This window comes from Scyliorhinus torazame, chromosome 8 (assembly GCF_047496885.1).
Source record: "Scyliorhinus torazame isolate Kashiwa2021f chromosome 8, sScyTor2.1, whole genome shotgun sequence".
Lineage (NCBI taxonomy): Eukaryota > Metazoa > Chordata > Chondrichthyes > Carcharhiniformes > Scyliorhinidae > Scyliorhinus > Scyliorhinus torazame.
In genome coordinates, this window is record NC_092714.1 from 225,624,800 (window position 1) to 225,639,076 (window position 14,277).

General features: G+C 48.0%; 1 protein-coding gene across 4 annotated transcripts in view; it reads left to right on the forward strand.

Annotated features, from left to right (window-relative positions):
* The window catches only part of cse1l (CSE1 chromosome segregation 1-like (yeast)), an 80,306-nt gene that overhangs the window by 63,953 nt on the left and 2,076 nt on the right, over positions 1 to 14,277 (forward strand). For all 4 annotated transcript variants that reach the window (XM_072514830.1, XM_072514828.1, XM_072514832.1 and 1 more), the window contains exon 24: positions 9,412 to 9,643. In XM_072514830.1, coding sequence (XP_072370931.1) covers positions 9,412 to 9,643 — 232 coding nt within the window. The remainder of the gene's footprint in view (positions 1 to 9,411; positions 9,644 to 14,277) is intronic.

The window sequence follows — 14,277 nt, forward strand, 5'->3', positions numbered from 1 at the left end:
TTTTATTGGTAGAGGGATTGAGTTTCGGAGCCATGAGGTCATGTTGCAGCTGTACAAAACTCTGGTGCAGCCGCATTTGGAGTATTGCGTGCAGTTCTGGTCGCCGCATTATAGGAAGGATGTGGAAGCATTGGAAAGGGTGCAGAGGAGATTTACCAGGATGTTGCTTGGTCTGAAGGGAAGATCTTATGAGGGAAGGCTGAGGGACTTGAGGTTATTTTCTTTAGCAAGAAGAAGGTTAGGAAGTGACTTAATTGAGGCATACAAGATGATCAGAGGATTAGATAGGGTGGACAGTTAGAGCCTTTTTCCTCAGATGGTGATGTCTAGCACGAGGGGACATAGCTTTAAATTGAGGGGCGATAGATATAGGACCAATGTCAGAGGTAGATTCTTTACTCAGAGAGTAGTAAGGGCGTGGAATGCCCTGCCTGTAACAGTAGTGGACCCTCCCCCCCCCCTCCCCTCCCCTCCCCCCCCCTCCCCTCCCCTCCCCTCCCCTCCCCCCCCCTCCCCTCCCCTCCCCCCCCCCTCCCCTCCCCTCCCCTCCCCTCCCCCCCTCCCCTCCCCTCCCCTCCCCCCCCTCCCCTCCCCTCCCCTCCCCCCCTCCCCTCCCCTCCCCCCCTCCCCTCCCCCCTCCCCCTCCCCTCCCCCTCCCCCTCCCCTCCCCCTCCCCTCCCCCTCCCCTCCCCCCCTCCCCTCCCCCTCCCCCCCTCCCCTCCCCCTCCCCTCCCCCCCTCCCCTCCCCCTCCCCCCCTCCCCCTCCCCTCCCCCTCCCCTCCCCCTCCCCCTCCCCCCCTCCCCCTCCCCCCCCCTCCCCCCTCCCCTCCCCTCCCCCCTCCCCTCCCCCCTCCCCTCCCCCCTCCCCCTCCCCCCTCCCCCTCCCCTCCCCTCCCCCTCCCCCTCCCCCTCCCCTCCCCTCCCCCTCCCCTCCCCTCCCCTTCCCCCCCTCCCCTCCCCCCCCTCCCCCCCTCCCCTCCCCCCTCCCCTCCCCCCCCCTCCCCCCCTCCCCTCCCCCCCCTCCCCCCCTCCCCCCCTCCCCTCCCCCCCCCCTCCCCCCTCCCCTCCCCCCCCCCTCCCCCCCCTCCCCCCCTCCCCTCCCCCCCCCTCCCCCCCTCCCCTCCCCCCCCTCCCCCCCTCCCCTCCCCCCCCTCCCCCCCTCCCCTCCCCCCCCTCCCCCCCTCCCCTCCCCCCCCTCCCCCCCTCCCCCCCCTCCCCCCCTCCCCTCCCCTTTTCCCCTTCCCCCCCTTTTCCCCTTCCCCCCTTTTCCCCTTCCCCCCCTTTTCCCCCTCCTTCCTTCCCCCCCATTTCCCCCCTTTTTCTTTCCCCCTCCCTTCTCTCCTTTACCACTTTTTTAAATATAAAATTCTTTTCAAGAGATTTTTATTTTTTATTTTTAAAGGTGAGAAAATGTATTCCTCTTTAAAAGTTTTCTCTTCAAAGTTTTGTATTTGCAAAAGGGGAAGTTCTTTTTTCTTTCCCCTCACTCGCCCAGGGTCGAGAAAGAGAGGTTTCTGGCCGGGCGTCCCTCTTTGTTCCTGCCTCATGGTTGTCGCTGCCGGTGGTGGGGTGTCCTTGCTGCTGGCGCGGTCCCTGCCTTGGTCCGGGCCGCCACTCGTCTTATCCTGCGCTCTCCTGCTGGGGGGTTGGGGTGTTAAGTAATGGGTTAAGAGACATTGCAATTAGTTGTCTCATTTATGTTAAGTATCCATTAATTGACACTGATATGTAAAGGGGCTTCAGGTGGCCTCTGTCAGGGGATGTATAGTTAGAGTTTTGTGCAAAGCTGTTGGAATGAAATAAATGGGTATTTGTGAAAAATGGAACAGAACTTTAGACTCTTCGTATCACAGCAACTAAAACGTCTAACAATTGGTAGTAGAGGATAGAATAATAGAATTTACAGTGCAGAAGGAGGCCATTCAGCCCATCGAGTCTGCACCGGCTCTTGGAAAGAGCACCCCACCCAAGGTCCACACCTCCACCCTATCCCCACAACCCAGTAACACCACCCAACACTAAGGGCAATTTTGGACACTATGGGCAATTTAGCATGGCCAATCCACCTAACCCGCACATCTTTGGACTGTGGGAGGAAACCGGAGCACCCGGAGGAAACCCACGCACACACGGGGAGGATGTGCAGACTCCGCACAGACAGTGACCCAAGCCGGAATCGAACCTGGGACCCTGGAGCTGTGAAGCATTTGTGCTATCCACAATGCTACCGTGCTGCCCCAATGGTTGGTTGCTGTGTAAATGTAAAGGATTGAAAGATACAACTTTTCCAGATCAAACCAAGGAGTGATTGAGAAAAGAAGAAAAAAAAAGGGATATATGGCTGAGCCGAGGATAAAGATGGCTGGATATGACTATCCTCACTTATTTTCTGAAAGGAAATCATACAACCAATGGAGAAGTGCAATAGTTATGTGGACTAAGGTAACTGCTTTGAGAAAGAGAAAACAAGATATGGCATTGGCTCTTTCTCTACCATATGGTAGTAAATTCCGAAACAAAGTGCTTTCTTAGCTGGAATTGGAAGAGTTCGACTCCGAAGAAGGTCTGGAGACTTTATTATATTATATGGATAAGATTTATAAGAAAGATGACTTGTTAAGTGCGTACGAAGCATGGTCGGATTTTGATAAGTTCCGGAAAATGGAGGATATCTCCATGGAAGACTATATAATGGAATTTGGCAGACTATATAAAAGACTGCAGAAACACAATCTGGAATTTCCACAGTCTGTGTTGGCCTTTAAATTACTTGACTGTGCTAGAGTGAGCAACATGGATAGGCTCCTGGTTTTGACAGGAGTTCAGTTTACTGATAAGGATACCTTATTCGAACAGATGACAAAAACTTTACAAAAGTTTCTGGGGAAACATTCGATTCCGATGGCTCTGATGACCCAAATAGGTCAGCCTGCAATAAGGCAGGATATGGAAGATACATTACTAACAGGATGGCGAAATCGTATGGCTACGAACAGGGCTCCAGACTATAGAAGGAGACCGAGATAAGGAAATTATGAAGACAGAAACCCAGTTAGAACCTACAATAGGAAGATGAACCCCAGAAATGCACGGGGCATGATAAATCGATGTTTTCGATGTGACTCTCATTCCATTATGCTTTCAACTGTCCAACCCGGTATGATAGAGTGTTTGAAGCGACACATGACATGGAAGAGTCAGAAGAGGAAAAAAATAGTGACCAGAAAGAAGGCATTGTCCTATTGACAAACAGTTTTACGCCGGTAATGAGGGTGTTGGTTGCAGAATCCTTCAACTGTGCTGTTTTGGACAGTGGCTGCACATCTACTGTGTGTGGAATTGACTGGTTAAAATGTTACCTGGACTCTTTGAATGCTGAAAATCGTAACAAGGTTAAGGAATTTGAAAGTTCCACAAGTTTCAGGTTTGGGGATGATAATACTCTGAAGTCGCTGAAAAGAGTGGTGATCCCTTGCAATATTGCCGGAGTGAATCATTTCATTAGCACAGATGTTGTATCAAGTGAGATACCTTGGCTTCTGAGCAGACCATCGATGAAGAAAGCACACATGAAACTGGACATGGAACAGGATAAGACAACAGTTTTTGGAAAGACGGTGGACTTACAATTTACACAGTCGGGACATTTTGGATGACCAGCTTGGGAGGAGACTACAATTAGCTCTAGTTTTGCTGAACACTTAAATGCATTACATAGCAGTAGAAAAGCTTTTTTGGAAGCAGAAGTCTCTGAAAGAATTCGCAGAGCTTTAAGACATAACGTACACCCATCAGATTCCGTTTTTCAGCAAGGGGGCATGGGATAAGAGAGACAATTGTAATGAATGGAAAGGCCCAGGGAAGATCATACGCATAGATGGCAAAACAATTATTTTGCAACATGGTAATCAAACTGTTAGGGTACAGATTACAAATTTTCAAACATAGACAGAGCAGACAGACATGACGAGGAACCAGAGTCATCTGGTACGCATGTGTGACAGAACGATGAGGACCAATTAACTGATATAGACAGGGTTTCTGTGGAGGAAGGCAACACTTCTGATGAATTAGAACAGGCCATTTTTCCGAAAGGGCAACTGCCAAAAGTTGGTACAAAAGTGACATACTTGCCTGAAGGGTCTAGTCAATGGAAGGATGCAACTGTTATTAGTAGAGCAGGGAAGGCCACTGGAAAGTATAAACATTGGTTGAATGTACAGCATTCAGGGGAAGAAGTCAAGACAATGGATTGGGAAAACGAAGTTCAAAAATCGAGGGCACAGAAACGCAGTGCCAGTTCAGATAATACATCGGATAGTGAACAGGTCCGCAGGGAAAGGTCGAGAACTATTGAAAGGACATCCCACAGCAGAAGGGAAAGATCAAGCAGTAGCAATACAGAACGAGATACCAGGCGGGAGATCTAGTTTGTCAAGATCTCGGAACATGAGTAGGACTACGAATACTAATAGGAGTAGAAGCCCACATGCACGTGAGATTTTGGTGGCTTCAAATAAATTAGATGAAAAAGCTATTAAAGAAGCTAAACAGCAAGAATTGCATAGTTGGAGTGAATTTGGGGTATACACGGAAGTACCGGATAGGGGACAAAGAGCTCTATCCCACAGATGGATTTGCACGGAAAAGGGGTTCTTCCGGATGGAACTTATAAGGCAAAGGCCAGGCTTGTGGCAAGGGGATTTGAAGAAAACAAAGAAGATCAGGATTTAAGGGTAGATTCACCTACAGCAGGAAAGGTTATTTTAAAGATCTTCTTGGCTCTATTAGCCACAAAGGCATGGGAATGCATATCTATAGATATAAAAGCTGCCTTTTTGCAGGGACATCAGCTCCAGAGAGACATTTTTCTCCGTCCTCCTAAAGAAGCAGCTAACACAGAACTGGAAGTTGAACAAATGTGTATATCAATTAAATGATGCATCTAGTCTGGTATTTTTCGGTACGGTCAGTTTTGTTAAAGTTAGGCTGTTGCCAGTTGAAAGCAGATCCTGCAATATTTTACTGGCACTATAAAGGAAATCTTTCTGGCATTTTTATGATGCATGTCGATGATTTTTTGTGGGGTGGGACTAGTGATTTTGAAGCTATTGTAATCTCTGGCTTGATGAAAGAATTCAGGGTTGGAAGTCAGGCTTCCAGTGCATTTAAATATATTGTACTGGAAATTGGACAGACTAAGTTAGGGGCAACTTTACATCCGCAATCTTACTGGAAAGCATCAGCCCAATAGCAATTAGTTGTGGCCGAGTTTCACAAAAAGACGTAATGGTTTCAAAGATAGAAAAAGAGCAACTGCGAAGTTTAATTGGGCAACAACTGGCTCGGTAGACCGACTAGACCGGGCGTGAGTTTTGATGTCTTAGAGTTGAGTACAAAAATGAACGATCCCAAAGTGGAAGACATAATAAGAGCAAATAAAGCGTTGGCCATACTAAAAATGCAGGAGTGTGTTTTGAAATTCCTGGTTTTGGGTGACGTTAGGCACTTGAAACTCATAGTTTATAGTGACGCGTCCTACGCAAATTTATGTGATGGGGTTTCAAGCGCAGGAGGTTCTATAATTTTCCTTTTGGGGAACAATGGTAAATGTTGCCCGCTTGTGTGGGAAACAAAGAACATAAGGAGAGTGGTAAAACGCACTTTGGCTGCTGAGACGTTAAGCCTTGTCGAGGTGGTGGATATGGCCTTTTATATAAGTATGATATTGACAGAAATTTTGGGGTTCGGGGATTTGGGTAATATACCTATTGACAATAAATCCCTGTGGGAAAATGTGCACTCTACAAAAAGTGTCAATGAAAGGAGGTTACGGATAGACATCGCAAATTTAAAGCAGATGTTGGACAGAGGGGAAATAACAAAAATTAAATGGGTCGACAGGAGCTATGAACTGTCAGAGTTTTACGAAAAGAGGGGCGAGTTCACAGAAACTTTTGGATATTGTTAATGAAGGGCGATGTTTCTGTGATTTTTTTTTTTTTCTTTTTCTTTCGCGTCCAAACAAAAAAACGGGGGTGGGGGGGTGGGAATCATGTGTTTTTGAGTTTCTTGACATTTTGTTTTCACCTAATTATTTTTTTTCTCCAAGGAAAAGGGAGACTGATAAGTAATGGGTTAAGAGTCGTTGCAATTAGTTGTCTCACTTATGTTTAGTATCCATTAATTGACACTGATATGTAAAGGGGCTTCAGGTGGCCTCTGTCAGGGGATGTATCGTGAGAGTTTTGTGCAAAACTGTTGGAATGAAATAAATGGGTGTTTGTGAAAAAAGGGACAGAACTTTAGACTCTTCATATCACAGCAACTAAAACGTCTAACAGGGGGGGGGCGTCGGTCGTTCCTGCTGGCTCGGTCCCCGCTTTGGTCCGTGCCGCCGCTCGACCTGCCCTGCGCTCTGCTGCCGTGCGTGGGGGGTGCGCGCCGGATCGCTCTGCTCTCGAGCGCCCAGTTCTCCCGCTCTAATGAGCTTTGGAGTCCGGGTTTTTCTTCGTCCTCACTCTCTCTTGTTGCTTGGGGGGGGGGGGTGCAAACGGGTAAATTTGCGCGCTTGGCTGCAAGTTCTCGGCGAGGAGCGGGACACAACTTTGTTCCTCTCCAGGAGCTCCTCCACCCGCGACTTCATCCCCCGCCCCAGCATGGATTTATAAAAGGAAACTTGTAATTAATTAACTTACTGGACTTTTTTGAGGAGGTAACATAAAGAGTTGATAAGGGTAATGTTGATGTGGTGTACATGGACTTTCAAAAGGCATTTAATACCGTTACACGCAACAGTCTTGTGAGAAAAGTTCTAGCTCATGGAATAAAAGGGATAGTAACAACATGGATTCAAAATTGAATGAATAATAGGATGCAGAGAATAACAGTGAATGGATAATTTTTGGGTTAAAGGAGACTTTGTTCACGGTGTTTGCCAGGGGTCGGCTGGAATATCGTATACAGTTCTTGGCACCACAGTAGCATGGATGTGTATGCATTCGAGAGAGTGCAGAAAAGTTTTCAAGAATGGTTCCAGGGATGAGAAACTTCAATTGAGGGGCTGGATTCTCAGCACCCCAATGCCGAAATCGCGTCCAGTGCCAGGGTGGAGAATCCAGTGCCACGCATGGTAATTGGGACCAGCACCGGTTCCTCGTTTCTCCCGCCCCGAAAAGCGGCGTACTCTGGGAGTACGCCACGCTGCGTATCCCCCACCTGCGGCCATTGCCAGAGGCCCACCCCGTTATTCTCCGCCCTCCCGACCGGCCGAACTCCCGACGTCATGGATCTAATATGGTCCCAGCCGTTGAGGAAGCTGGCGAGGCAGCTGTAGACTCAATCCACGGCAGCTACGGACGGGGGCGGGCTGGGCGGGGGTGCCTCATACAGGGGCAGGGTATTTTTGAGTAGGCGGTCTGGGTCAGGCATGTGGCTGATCGGGGGCACTATTTCTGTGGTCTAATCCACCATGGAGCACGGCTTGGCTGCTGGATGCCGCCACCATGCGCATGCACAGCCTCTGACCCAGAAGTGTGGGGGGCTGTATCTGGAGCTGCGAACTTCACGACGCCTCCCTACTATCCCCCTGCACAGCTGTAAAGATGTGTCCTTTTGACGCCGTTTTTTCTGGCGTAAAAGGCCACCATTTTCACGACGGCGTAGGGACATTGTCCCTGAAACAGAGAGTCCAGCCTTGGGGAGAAGGAGACATGATAGAGATGTTCATAATTATGAAGGGGTTGAACAGGGAGAAACTATTCCTCCTTGTAAAAGGAACACTGAATTGAAATGATTTGCAAAAACATTTTTTCACATGAGTGGTTCACTGCCTAGAAGTGTGATGCGGGCAGGTTCAATGGAGGCATTCAGGAGGGTATTAGATGATTATCTATACAGAAACAATGTGCAGGGATATGGGGAAAATGCAGGGGAATGGCACTAAACCCTGATGCTTGTTTGGGGAGCCGGTGCAGCCGCGATGGCCAAAAGACCTCCTGCACCCTAACAGTTCTGTGAGCCATGCTGGCAAGGCCAGCATTTGTTTCTCATCCCTAATTTCCCTTGAGAAGGCGGTGGTGAGTTGCCGCCTTGAAAAATTGCACTCCATTTGGGGCTATTATACCCACAGTGCTGTTCAGAACACGTTTCTGGGATTTTGGCCCAGTGACTGAAGAAACTGATGTAGTTTCAAGTCGGGATGGTGTGTGACTTGGAGGGGAACTTGCAGGTGGTGGTGTTCACCTGTGTCTGCTGCCCTTTTCCTTCTGGGGTGGTAGAGACCATGGTTTTGGAAGGTGTTGTCAAAGTAGGCTTAGTGAGTTGCTGCAGTGTTTCTTGATTTTGGTACACCCTGGTATCACTGTGCGTTGGTAATGGAGAGTGTGAATGTTGAAGGTGGTGAATGGGGTGCCGCTCAAGCACACTGCTTCATCTTGGATGGTGGTGAGCTTCTTGAGTTTTGGTGGAGTTGCACTTATGCAGGCAAGTGGAGAGTATTCCATCACACTCATGAATTGTGAAATCGGTCGCCTGTGCATTTGTTACCTGGGAATTGATTAAGTGGGAAAGAAGGATAATTCAAAAAGTTCTTGTTTAGCTTACTCATAAGGTTCCATCAGTTAAATTGAAATTCTATCACTTTTTTTGCTGCAGTTTGTTTGTGCTTAGTGAAGTGTAACTAGAAAGATTCAGAACTAAAAACTATTTAACCAAAGATAGATTTCCTGTTGTGGAATTAGTATTATCCATTTTATGTTGCATTCATGCAACTTTCCTGACTAATGCTGTAACGACCAGCCTGTCGACTGATCTCGGAAGGCTGAGATATTGGTGGGCCTATGTTTCTTCCAATGCTACATACTGTGACTGGTACAATTTGGAGGGGAGGGGGGTGGATGCAGGAGTGGTGAGGCACTGGATGGTGTAGGTGTAGGAACAATGTACTGTCCTCCTATTTCCTTTCCCCTTTCAAATTCTTTCAGAATTCTCCTTTTTGCACACTTAAATAATTTTGTTAACAGATTTAAGCATGGTAGCACAGTGGTCAGCATTGTTGCTTCACAGTGCCAGGGTCCCAGGTTCAATTCTCAGCTTGGGTCACTGTCTGTGTGGAGACTGCACATTCTCCCCGTGTCAGCGTGGGTTTCCTCCGGATGCTCCGGTTTCCTCCCACAAGTCCTGAAAGACGTGCTGTTAGGTAAATTGGACATTCTGAATTCTCCCTCAGTGTACCCTAACAGGCGCCAGAGTGTGGCAACTATGGCATTTTCACAGTAACTTCATTGCAGTGTTAATGTTAACCTACTTGTGACACTAATAAAGATTATTGTTATTATTGTTATAATTATTAGTAATGACTTAAACAAAATTTGAATGTGTTGATTTTGTATATCCATTATTTTCAAACAGGACTCCTTTACTCCAGGCTCTTATTGGATTATTTGAATTGCCTGAAGATGACAGTATTCCTGATGATGAACACTTCATTGATATTGAAGATGCACCAGGTTATCAGACAGCTTTCTCCCAGCTGGCATTTGCTGGAAAGAAGGAGCATGATCCTATTGGTGCCACAGTGAGCAATCCAAGGGTTCATCTGGCCCAGTCCCTTCACAAGCTCTCCACAGCATGTCCAGGCAGGGTAAGTATCAGAGATGTAATTAGGAAAAATTAGGTCAAACCAATTTAGGCAAGATTAAACTTTTCCAAACTATGGAAGCAGATGAAAGATGCTTTTAGAACATAGAACATAGAACAATACAGCGCAGTACAGGCCCTTCGGCCCACGATGTTGTACCGAAACAAAAGCCATCTAACCTACGCTATGCCATTATCATCCATATGTTTATCCAATAAACTTTTAAATGCCCTCAATGTTGGCGAGTTCACTACTGTAGCAGGTAGGGCATTCCACGGCCTCACTACTCTTTGCGTAAAGAACCTACCTCTGACCTCTGTCCTATATCTATTACCCCTCAGTTTAAAGTTATGTCCCCTCGTGCCAGCCATTTCCATCCGCGGGAGAAGGCTCTCACTGTCTACCCTATCTAACCCCGTGATCATTTTGTATGCCTCTATTAAGTCTCCTCTTAACCTTCTTCTCTCCAACGAAAACAACCTCAAGTCCATCAGCCTTTCCTCATAAGATTTTCCCTCCATACCAGGCAACATCCTGGTAAATCTCCTCTGCACCCGCTCCAAAGCCTCCACGTCCTTGCTATAATGCGGTGACCAGAACTGTACGCAATACTCCAAATGCGGCCGTACCAGAGTTCTGTACAGCTGCAACATGACCTCCCGACTCCGGAACTCAATCCCTCTACCAATAAAGGCCAACACTCCATAGGCCTTCTTCACAACCCTATCAACCTGGGTGGCAACTTTCAGGGATCTATGTACATGGACACCTAGATCCCTCTGCTCATCCACACTTTCAAGAACTTTACCATTAGCCAAATATTCTGCATTCCTGTTATTCCTTCCAAAGTGAATCACCTCACACTTCTCTACATTAAACTCCATTTGCCACCTCTCAGCCCAGCTCTGCAGCTTATCTATATCCCTCTGTAACCTGCTACATCCTTCCACACTATCGACAACACCACCGACTTTAGTATCGTCTGCAAATTTACTCACCCACCCTTCTGCACCTTCCTCTAGGTCATTGATAAAAATGACAAACAGCAACGGCCCCAGAACAGATCCTTGTGGTACTCCACTTGTGACTGTACTCCATTCTGAACATTTCCCATCAACCACCACCCTCTGTCTTCTTTCAGCTAGCCAATTTCTGATCCACATCTCTAAATCACCCTCAATCCCCAGCCTCCGTATTTTTTGCAATAGCCTACCGTGGGGAACCTTATCAAACGCTTTGCTGAAATCCATATACACCACATCAACTGCTCTACCCTCGTCTACCTGTTCAGTCACCTTCTCAAAGAACTCAATAAGGTTTGTGAGGCATGACCTACCCTTCACAAAGCCATGCTGACTATCCCTGATCATATTATTCCTATCTAGATGATTATAAATCTTGTCTCTTATAATCCCCTCCAAGACTTTACCCACTACAGACGTGAGGCTCACCGGTCTATAGTTGCCGGGGTTGTCTCTGCTCCCCTTTTTGAACAAAGGGACCACATTTGCTGTCCTCCAGTCCTCTGGCACTATTCCTGTAGCCAATGCTGACATAAAAATCAAAGCCAAAAGTCCAGCAATCTCTTCCCTGGCCTCCCAGAGAATCCTAGGATAAATCCCATCAGGTCCCGGGAACTTATCTATTTTAAGCCTGTCCAGAATTGCCAACACCTCTTCCCTACGTACCTCAATGCCATCTATTCTATTAGCCTGGGGCTCAGCATTCTCCTCCACAACATTATCTTTTTCCTGAGTGAATACTGACGAAAAATATTCATTTAGTATCTCGCCTATCTCTTCAGACTACACACACAATTTCCCATCCCTGTCCTTGACTGGTCCTACTCTTTCCCTAGTCATTCGCTTATTCCTGACATACCTATAGAAAGCTTTTGGGTTTTCCTTGATCCTTCCTGCCAAATACTTCTCATGTCCCCTCCTTGCTCGTCTTAGCTCTCTCTTTAGATCCTTCCTCGCTACCTTGTAACTATCCATCGCCCCAACTGAAACTTCACACCTCATCTTCACATAGGCCTCCTTCTTCCTCTTAACAAGAGATTCCACCTCCTTGGTAAACCACGGTTCCCTCGCTCGACGCCTTCCTCCCTGCCTGACCGGTACATACTTATCAAGAACACGCAGTAGCTGATCCTTGAACAAGCCCCACTTATCCAGTGTGCCCAACACTTGCAGCCTACTTCTCCACCTTATCCCCCCCAAGTCACGTCTAATGGCATCATAATTGCCCTTCCCCCAGCTATAACTCTTGCCCTGCGGTGTATACTTATCCCTTTCCATCATTAACGTAAACATCACCGAATTGTGGTCACTGTCCCCAAAGTGCTCTCCTACCTCCAAATCCAACACCTGGCCTGGTTCATTACCCAAAACCAAATCCAACGTGGCCTCGCCTCTTGTTGGCCTGCCAACATATTGTTTCAGGAAACCCTCCTGCACACACTGTACAAAAAACGACCCATCTATTGTACTCGAACTATATCTTTTCCAGTCAATATTTGGAAAGTTAAAGTCTCCCATAATAACTACCCTGTTACTTTCGCTCTTATCCAGAATCATCTTCGCCATCCTTTCCTCTACATCCCTAGAACTATTAGGAGGCCTATAAAAAACTCCCAACAGGGTGACCTCTCCTTTCCTGTTTCTAACTTCAGCCCATACTACCTCGGAAGAAGAGTCCCCATCTAGCATCCTCTCCGCCACCGTAATACTGCTGTTGACTAGCAGCGCCACACCTCCCCCTCTTTTGCCTCCTTCTCTGAGCTTACTAAAACACCTAAACCCCGGAACCTGCAACATCCATTCCTGTCCCTGCTCTATCCATGTCTCCGAAATGGCCACAACACAGAAGTCCCAGGTACCAACCCATGCTGCCAGTTCCCCTACCTTGTTTCGTATACTCCTGGCATTGAAGTAGACACACTTCAAACCACCTACCTGAACACTGGCCCCCTCCTGCGACGTCAAATCGGTGCTCCTGACCTCTATACTCTCATTCTCCCTTACCCTAAAACTACAATCCAGGTTCCCATGCCCCTGCTGCATTAGTTTAAACCCCCCCAAAGAGCACTAACAAATCTCCCCCTCAGGATATTTGTGCCCCTCAGGTTCAGATGTAGACCATCCTGTCTGTAGAGGTCCCACCTTCCCCAGAAAGGGCCCCAGTTATCCAGAAATCTGATTCCATCCCGCCTGCACCATCCCTGTAGCCACGTGTTTAAATGCTCTCTCTCCCTATTCCTCATCTCACTATCACGTGGCACGGGCAACAGCCCAGAGATAACAACTCTGCTTGTTCTAGTTCTGAGCTTCCATCCTAGCTCCCTGAAAGCCTGCCTGACATCCTTGTCCCCTTTCCTACCTATGTCATTAGTGCCAATGTGGACCACGACTTGGGGCTGCTCCCCCTCCCCCCCTAAGGACCCGGAAAACACGATCCGAGACATCACGTACCCTTGCACCTGGGAGGCAACATACCAAACATGAGTCTCTCACGCTCCCACAAAATCTCCTATCTGTGCCCCTGACTATAGAGTCCCCAATTACTAATGCTCTGCTCCTCTTCCCCCCTTCCCTTCTGAGCAACAGGGCCAGAGGCCCGTACCCCATGGCTTACCCCTGGTAAGTTGTCCCCCCCACAGGTATCCAAAGCGGTATACTTGTTTCTCAGGGGAACGACCGCAGGGGATCCCTGCACTGACTGCTTTTTCCCAGCCCCTCTTACAGTTACCCACCTATCTCCAATCTTTGGTGTAACTAATTCCCTGAAGCTGCTATCTATGACCCCTTCTGCCTCCCGAATGATCCGAAGTTCTTCCAACTCCAGCTCCAGTTCCCTAACTCGGTCTTGGAGTAGCTGGAGATGGCAGCACTTCCTGAAGGTAAAATCAGCAGGAACACTAGCTGCATCCCTCACCTCAAACATCCTGCAGGAGGAACATTGCACTCCCTTCCCTGACATTCCTCTAACTTTCTACCAAGATCTGGCTAACAACTAAATAAAATTTTTTATAAAAAATAATAATAATATAATAAAATATGGTACTTACCTCAGACCAATGGGTTTTATTATTAGGTTAGAGGAGGAGGGCGGGTGGGAGACACTACAACGTGTAGTGTCTCGGGTTTCCTCTCCACCAGAATTTATTGGTGAGGGTCTTCCCAGACGTCCGCGGGTCGACTTCCTGTTCCCGCCTAAAACACTAATTTAAAAAAAAAAAATTCTCAGCTCCTGCTGAAATTGACTAACCAGCCAGCTCCACTCCCGCCGAAATCGACTGACCTGCCCCTGCAAAGACAAGTGCTTTTAAAGGACAGACTTACCTCCCAGCAGCCACTTCCGCACTGCTCCCGCTGAAACTGACTCACCAGCTGTTCTCCCGCCGAAATCGACTGGCCTGCCCCTGCAAAGACAATTGCTTTTAAAGGACAGACTTACCTCCCAGCAGCCACTTCCGCACTGCTCCCGCTGAAACTGACTCACCAGCTGTTCTCCCGCCGAAATCGACTGGCCTGCCCCTGCAAAGACAAGTGCTTTTAAAGGACAGACTTACCTCCCAGCAGCCACTTCCGCACTGCTCCCGCTGAAATTGACTAACCAGCCAGCTCCACTCCCGC